Below are 8,736 nucleotides of genomic sequence, written 5' to 3'. Positions count from 1 at the left end.
TTAAGAAGAATTAATCTTATCTTAATTGAGATCTTACTTAGAATATTGGCTCACTGCCATTGATATTTTTAAGTGAGGCTAGTTTTCAGTCATAACAAGAATTAATCTTACTTAACAACCAATCGGAACACCTAATGGATGAACAACATGATGACAATTGCGTGTCACTTTTGAAAATGCAACTTGAGTGACACCACATAATTGTGTCTCCATTTAACACATATCTTTTTTGAAACATTTTTCTGTATTTGTATGAATCTCATTTTTCGTTTGAGACATGCGTTGCACGTGCAAGCTCACTAGTCGGTCATAGCAAACAAAGCAAGGCGGGGGGATGGCCTGGAGCGAAAGGAGAGGGGTGACGTTTGATGGTTGTTTTCCTCATGATGCTTAAATGGGCTTTCATGCGAGAGAGAGTCCAATCAACTACAGGCCTCCAATTTTCCACCGGAGCAGCTGTGCAGTCCAATTGTGAGAAGTGTTAATTCTTAAAAAAAAAATGTGAGAAGTGTTACGCTAGAGTTGTTTGGTTGGACTTTAATCAGACGTCTGGGAACATCGAAAACTATAGATCGAACAATCGCAGATGCTGATGACCCGAGAGGGCTGGAAAGTTGCATAGTTTTAATGTCTCTAAATAGAAATAGTGGAATTAGCTAATAAAAAACTTTGTTCCATCCATGATAATGAGGTTGGACTCTGATGAAATAACATGTGTGGTGATGTGACATATATACAGATAAAGATAAATTTAAATAGTAGGGATAAAGAATTTAAGTATATTTTTTTACGAATACACGTAGAGCGCATCATTCCATTGATAGAGGGAAGAAAAACACAATGACGATCTTTGTGATGCATGCGCTACAAGGCGCATACGAGGTCGCGGTCCGCGGTGAGCATGGGTGACGGGTTGCTCAGACCCTCTTACAGGTCAACTATCAGGTTACAGGGATGATTATACTAAACTCTCAAGCACCGGCCTTCCCCCAACAGCGTGTTTGGTTCGGGGGAATTCGAGATGGGGAATGGGAGTTGAGGGGTGAAGAGATTAAAAGTCCACTGTTTGATTAGAGGGAATGGGAGTTTAAGTAGGAAGGGGAATGGGAGTTGAGGAAGCCAATTCCCACCTATTTCTTTCCATGGGGTACCCTGTTAATTCGTGAGCAGAGTTTTATCCCACGCTAATTCCCATCATATATCAAACAAGGGAATGGGAGTAAAAATCTACTTCCCATGACTAATCCCTTCATAAACACCCTTGTACAAACTCCCATTCCCCTGCCTAAGTGTTTACCAAACAGGCTGCAAGTGCAAGCTTCCTCCTGGATGTTGCGAACCGGGCGTGAGACGGTGTGGCACCATCGAAGATGCAAGCATTGTGGTGCCTCCATATGATCCAAGCTGTGAGCGCGATTAAGGATGTGAGACCCTTGCGGCGGCTTGCCGAAGAATCCTGCAAGGCCAAAGCCCACCATTTGTACAGGTTGATAGTTCCGTCAGGCGGTTGGATAGTAAGGTGGCACTAGGAGAGCATGTCGTGCCAAGTGATGCGATAAGACTAGCCATAATGAAAGTAACTTCAGCAATAACATCGAGTCCAACTTAACAAATTTGCTTATGTGGCAATGAATTAATGATGAAAGAGGTAGTTTGAGTAACTTAGCTAGTTACTGTAACATTACATGTCCCAATACAATATGAGTCTATAACCTAATAAATGAAGCTTTGCATGACACCACACTTATGTTACTACCCACTATGAAGGTAGTAAGAGCAACTCCAATGGGGCGACCCATTTTGGCCGCCTGCGTCCGTTTGGGTCGGCGCGGACAAAAGTGGAGGCCCAACGCGCCGACCCAAACCCAAATCGCGTCCGCACCGACGCATTTGCGGCCGAAATGCGTCGGCGCGGACGCGCCGCGCGTCTCCTTGGTGTTCGCCACGGTCCCACTTGGCGGCCACCCAACAACCGCCCGTCGTCTAATTTATGACGACCACGACAGCGGGCCCACTAGTCAGCCAGTGGAAGCGTCCTTTTTTAACCCACGCGTGCGGCGGGGGCCGGCCTCATCCACTTCCGTCCACATCTGGCCTCCCACCACCCCTTGTGCTTCCTAGCTGGCGACACCCCCAAACCCTAGCAATGGGCCTCTTCGGCAGCAGCAGCGGCAAGGGCAAGTGCGCCCCGGCGCCTCATCCTCCCATGCTCCTCCTCCCCCTCCTCCTCCGCCGCCGGCGCGTGTCCGCCCAGGTCGCCGGCGTTTGCACATCCCGGTGCACCAAGCGCGGTGGCACTGGAAGTACAGGCAGCCGCTGCCCTACCCCGACGTGACGCTGCCACACCACTGGCACCTCGATCCGCACCGGATCCCAGTGCCAGCGGTTCCGCAGACATAGCGGGCGCACGACGAGGAGGTGCGCAGGCGCCGGGCGCAGCTCATGCCGGCGCAACGGCGGATGCCCGAGTACGCCGCCGACTCTCCCAACTGGGAGGCTTGGTTTGCCCTCGAACACGAGGAGCAACGGCGGCTAGGCGTCGACACCAACCCGTAGTTTCCACCGCCGCCCTCGTGGATGGTGCCGGAGGAAATGGAGGCGGAGGAGGAGTACCAACTCGCCCTCGACGAGGCCCTGCAGCACGCGTTGGAGGCTAGCCGGCTCGAGGAGGACGCACATTGGGATGGGCCGGAGCAAGCCCTTGCCTTGTCGGCGGCGGGGGGCTCCGTCCACACCCGACTCTTCGTCCCGCCTCCGCCACCGCCGCCGACCGTCATCGAGCCCAAGCCGGATCCGGAGGCGACGCGGAAGCGCTCCCCGCCTCCACCCACTTGACCGAAGGAGGCCTACACGTGGACCGGCCAGTACCGCGAGTGGGTGAGCGCGCCTCCGGTCCACTACGCCGCGACGCCGGAGGAGGAGGCGGCCGACCTTGAGCACTGGAAGGCGCACTGGCTCGCCCAGGAGGAGGCCGAGGGCGAGCGACGGATGGGTTGGGAGGAGTTGCTGCAACGCAATGCGGAGGCGCTGCGGCTTGAGGAGGAGTAGGAGGAGTGCGCCTGGCGGGCCGCAATGCCGCCGCCCAAGCAGACGCCGGAGGAGGCTGCCCTGGCAGCGTGCCAAGCGGCATTCGGGTGGGCTGGCCCTACTCCCGTCTTCATCGACCTCACCAGTGGCGATGGCGATGGCGACATCAACGTTAAGGGCAAGGGCAAGGCCGACGACGTCTAGGGCAGCGTGCGGGCGCAGACTTTTTTTATGTTTTAATTAATGTTTAATTATGTTTAAGTGGACTTTGGCCAGCGGTTGACCGGCCACTTAATGTTTAATTATGTTTATTTCTGCGATCTGTTTTTTTTTTCTACGCCGGCAGATTTGGGTCCGCCTCCCGTTGGGAGGTCAAGCCGACCCATTTGAGAATGCGAACGCGCACGTCCGCCTGGCCGACCCAAACGGACGAAAAGCGGACAAAGCGCGTGTCCGTTTGGGTCATCCCGTTAGAGTTGCTTTAACATAGTATAGGGATATGTGTATGTTACTATTGTATGTTACTCTTCATTATGGCTAGTCTAAACAATAACTTCCTTCTCAAAAAAGAAAAGGAAAAAAAAAGAACTCTCAGGGCAGCGAAGTGTTCAACATCTAGTCAACAATGTCGACATTGTTAGTTGAGTGAGTCAACACATGCATGCATGTGCCCGGCTGGATGGCTGCTGGGTGTCACTAGTCTATCGGCTGTAGTACTACCTAACGAAATCAATATAAGTAATGATTGGTCTTCCTTTTGGCACCGGTGGTGTTTTATTTGGTCCCTTTGACTAGGCGTAAAATTCAACTTTTGTTTATAAGCTGGGTCCAGATTTTTAGGTCTTCACTTTGACTTAAAAAAATGTTCTATATGCTGAAAAAATATATTTTCAGACCCGACGTCAAGTTTTGAAATATTTGAAGAATTTTTGATTTTTGAGACATATTGCACTTATTTTGTTAGTCAAATTGGAGACCTGAAAAATACATGCCCTACTTATAAACCATTTTTTCTTGAAAAGGAGGAAACCCCCAGCCTCTGCATCTGAGCAATGCATGCATCCCTTTATTAATTATTCACAAAAGACCTTACAAAGAAATACATCAGTAAGTCTGAAGCCACCATCTAAGCAACATCTGTCGCTACTCCTATCCAGTTGATGAAGGGATACTGATAGTCCGGGCCTAATACCAAACAGACCTCGCAGCCAAGCCTATCATCTATGACCCCCCAACCAAGCCACTTGCTGGGTATGGGGCACACACTGATCCGGTGCACTCTTAGAGGCCGCCGCCACCAACTGCCATCGTTCCATCTTCAAAGTTGTACTAATGCATCAACTTCGCCCGGTCTAGCTGCCGTCGACGCCACCACGACACCAGACAACGCCACCATCCTGCGCTCGTCCATCAACACACGCCCAACAGCGAGACCCCGCTGCTCATGCCGTTGAGACCCGTCGTTGGCGACGTGTCAGATGCAACGCTCCTCCTCCTTCGCGAACACCACCTGCTACCACTAGTCCCATCCCCTCCACCTGGAGTTCCTCTACACTCCCAACCGAGCCCCAGTGCCCTTGACGACACCTCCAGGAAGGTCACGACGCGAACAGCGCCGCTGCCGCCAAATCCGAAGAGGATTGAAGGTTTTCACCCGGCCGGGGATCGGGGTGGGTAGATCGGGCCCTCGGCTGCGCCTTCATGAAGGAAAGCTGCGCCCATGGGCGTCGCCGCCGCCGGGCCGGACAAACCGGCCAAGGTCTCCCCCAGACCCAAAGTACACCACCAGGGATCACCATCACCGGAGCCTACAGCCGCAAACCACCGGGACGACGAGAGAGGCAGCAGGAGGAAGGGGAACCTCCAGATCAGACACAACGAAGCACCGCGCCATGGCCGGACTCCACCAGCGACCCGCCGCCCGCGCGGCCGAGCACCGCCTGCAGACGTTGCCAGCCGCCGGACGCTGCCGCCTCGCCGACAGGGCTGCCGGCCAAGGATCCGCAGGCCACCGATGCGATACTCCGGCCCGCAGGCCGACGGGATCGATCCGGGCGTCGAGATCCCCGCCGCCACCTTCCCCGGCGCTCGCGCGGGCTTTGCCGGCGGCCGTCTCCGGTGGCGGCGAGGGAGTGAAGGGGTATGAGGGGAGGCGGCGCGGCGAGAGATCGGATTGCCCTCGCGTCGCCCGTGACGACGGCAAAAATTAATACAACTGAGTTCAATTGTTTGCTTTGAAATACTTTACAATGCACTTAAAAATAACTAATAACACACTACAGCTTCACACGCATTTTTGATAAAAAGAACCCATCGAGTGATTGGTTATACAAAACTATCGAGGGTGTCTTGCGGATAGCAGGAACTCTTCTTCTAAGCTATAACATCTGGTAGCTTCGCTTCGCTTTGCTCGTTGGATGGTTGATGGATAGTCCATTGCTACATATTTCGTCTGACTAGTTCCTTCTATATAATCACCCCGGGCACGCTCCTTGGATGCTTGGAGAGCTTCTAACGCCATCTCCACTTGCCTCATGGTTGGTCGGTCCTCTGCTTTTAGTTTTACGCATAAAGCAGCTAAACTAGCTACTTCTTTCACTTCGCTACCTCCCTCCTCTACAACTTGTGGATCCAATATTTCGGTCAAGTTACCTTCTGCATGTAATGTAACAAATTGCATGACAAGCCCATCGCCTTCGGAAGATCTGTACAAAGATGGCTTCCTCCTAGTAAGCAGTTCGACAAGAAGGACGCCAAAGCTATATACATCACTACTTTCTGTTAGACGTCCAGTATAATAATACATAGGGTCCAAGTACCCTATAGTTCCTTGCACCGCAGTTGTTGTTCCAGTTTTATCCACTGGGATGTACCTTGAAGCTCCGAAGTCTGATACTTTTGCTGTCAAGCCATTGTCAAGAAGTATGTTGGAAGGCTTGATATCTCGGTGTATTACAGGGACAGAAATAGCAGAGTGCAGGTAAGCAATAGCTTTTCCTATTTCACCTGTGATCCTTAACCTATCTTTCCAAGGCAATGATCCTTGTTCTTCGTTGTGAAGATGGTCATTGAGTGTTCCATTAGAAATGAACTCGTAAGTCAGTAAAGGGACTTCCGTCTCGAGGCAACATCCATGGAGCTTCACAATATTCCTATGATTGATTTGCGAGAGTATGGCAACCTCGTTTATGAACTCGTCGATTTCTCTCTTGACAACAATATTTGACTTTTTGATAGCCACAACATGTAAGTCCGACAAGATCCCTTTGTAGACGGTGCCATGCCCTCCACCACCAAGCCTACGAGCCTGATCAAAATTGTTGGTAGCCTTCTCCAGCTCTCCTAAAGAGATGAGCATCCTCTCTGCTATGTCTGCCCTGTGAGATATCAACTGCTTCAACAGTTGTCCACGATTTTGACTAAAGAACTTCTCTCTCAAAGCGTTCGCCTTGCGTTTCTCAAGATCTCGGGTGATTAGAACCGCACCAAGAGTCAAAAGTATAATGCATGGTCCGCTAGCAACCGACAAACCAATGATCAAATGATAGTTACCTGAAATTTGAACAATACGCGTTCATATGTTTGCTATTAGTATTTGAACTAACATGGCACTAGTTTTTTTTTTTCCTAAAAAAGGGATCGTTCGATTGATGCATGCGTACGACCATCCAGTAGTAGTAGTCATCCACAAGCTGGTGATAATCGTACCTGTGTCGTCTGCGGTTGTGTCCGTGGACTTGGCGCAGCCACCGAGAACGAAGTTGTTGACATGGGTTCCTGCCGGGCAGATGCGCTCTTTGATATCTGCATATACACAATTAAGTCAAGCAACAATAGAATCAAGTTTACAAAGTAGCGATGAGATGTGCACTTGTCAAGCTTTAGACTCACGTTGGCATCCTCCGGTGAGGTATGGGTTGCCCTCGTAGCCCTTGTTGCACTGGCACGAGTAGCCTCCGACTCCAAAAACAGGGTTAGGGATGCCCATTGACTCGTCTCTGCAATAGCTGTTGGCGCTCTTGCAGATGCTCCGGGCTACGTCGTCGGGGCATTCGAATGACTTGAAATAATTTGCTGATGCGCCGTGCGCAAACCCCCACCCGAGAATCACGGGGACCCGGAGCCGATCAGCTTTCCTTGAGAGATCTTTGAGGTCGTCCAGGGTCTGGCCGAAGTCGAACCAGCCCACCTCGGCGATGAGCACGTTCACGGGCAAATCAACATCGCTGACCTTGGGCAGGCTGATATCAAGCAGCTTGAGCTCCACGCCGTAGGACGTGCTGGCAGCTTGGATGGACGACTGGCAGCAGCCGATGTGGGAGTTGGCGTTGGAGGTTGCCTGGTCATAGATGGCGCCGTCGCCATGGCCATCGGCGGCGCAGAAAGAAGCGCAGCCGCTGACGAGGCTCCCGTTCCCCACCAGCGTCGCCTGCACATTGCAACCCGTGAGGATGAACTCGTTCAGCAACGGGTTCAGCGAGTAAGGCGGCACCGCGCCGACGCCGACGGTCTTGGTGTCGCCGAGGCTCCATCTCCCAGAGCCGCCGCTCATGTTTATGGCGCGCAGCCCGTGGCTGATGACGCGCATCGTGTTGTTCTCCAGCGTGATGTCGACCACCTCGAACGCGCTGACGCTGCCGTCGCCCAGCAGAAGCCTCGGGATCTTGCTGCTTCCGTGGCCGACGCAGGTGAGCTTGAACCCCCGCGAGTGGTAGCACCTGGCCGGCCCTATGCCGAAGGGGTACGGCACGCTCACGTTGCCGCAGCGGGTCTCGCAGCCCGGCAGCCCCATCGCCGCTGGACTTGGAGCAGCGGCGCAGCAGAGCGGGGACATCAGTACCGCTGCCATCGTGAATATGGCCACTACTTGTGCTGCCGGCGAGATGTAATCAGTTGTTTTCACCATTGGTTTGTCACTTGGTCTATGCCTCTATGGAGCGTACCTACCGATGGTGCTTCAAGCGTGAGATGGCCGCCGGTCTCCACTCTCGCATAAGAGAGTTTTGGTACTGCTGGTAATGGCATTTTTCACGGTTCAGTCCAAAACATCGACTTGGACTAGTCTGGTCGTCTTCTGCCACAAATTCTGCACATAAGTCTTCGGTGCGTGTGGAAATTAGGCGTGTGATGTGCTTATAAAAAAATTCGAATATATAAAAATATTATTGCACCACATTCAACCTAAAGATAAATGGAGGGTGGATGACATCCAAGTTCAATTATTTATTGTTAAAAAACAAAAATTAAAAATTAATGGGGTGAAGGGATTTCATGTTCTTTGATGATGTGGAGGCTTGCATGTGGTAGAAAGTGGAAAGTTGAAAGGTTGCATGAGCGCTTGATGATGTGGAGGACATGCATGTGGTGTAATATGAAAAGTTGATTAATTGCATGCGCCTTGATAATGTAGATGTCTTGCTTGTGCATTTAAATAAGAGGTGGCATGTGTGAGACATATGAGGTGGATATATACGTTGCATGTTAAGATATGCTAGATGATACCCCGCACGTTGTTGCGGGGAATATTTTGCAATATATTTCATTGATATTTGATTGTAACTAATATGAATATTCAGAGTAATAATATGGAAACTAAAACTACAAATACATATGCTTTATTGTGTTTGCAATCTATTTCATTTATACTTGAAGTATGAATATTCAGGGTAGTGATATAAAAACTAAAACTGCAAATACATGAGTGCGGCT

At 51.1% G+C, this 8,736-nt stretch overlaps 1 protein-coding gene across 1 annotated transcript; it reads right to left on the bottom strand.

The window, feature by feature from the left end:
- Nucleotides 1-5,222: 5,222 nt before the first annotated feature.
- LOC109763176 (wall-associated receptor kinase 5) lies at nucleotides 5,223-8,000 on the bottom strand. The gene is made up of 3 exons (XM_020322031.4): nucleotides 6,919-8,000; nucleotides 6,736-6,831; nucleotides 5,223-6,579 (listed from the first exon to the last, which is right to left on the bottom strand). The coding sequence occupies exons 1-3, from the start codon at nucleotides 7,931-7,933 to the stop codon at nucleotides 5,363-5,365; spliced, it is 2,328 nt and encodes a 775-aa protein (XP_020177620.1). The 5' UTR covers nucleotides 7,934-8,000; the 3' UTR covers nucleotides 5,223-5,362.
- Nucleotides 8,001-8,736: the final 736 nt, after the last annotated feature.

Source organism: Aegilops tauschii, chromosome 5, assembly GCF_002575655.3.
Source record: "Aegilops tauschii subsp. strangulata cultivar AL8/78 chromosome 5, Aet v6.0, whole genome shotgun sequence".
Taxonomy (NCBI): Eukaryota; Viridiplantae; Streptophyta; class Magnoliopsida; order Poales; family Poaceae; genus Aegilops; species Aegilops tauschii.
The sequence above is the reverse complement of the archived record's forward strand: the minus strand, read 5'-3'. Positions and strand labels throughout refer to the sequence as shown.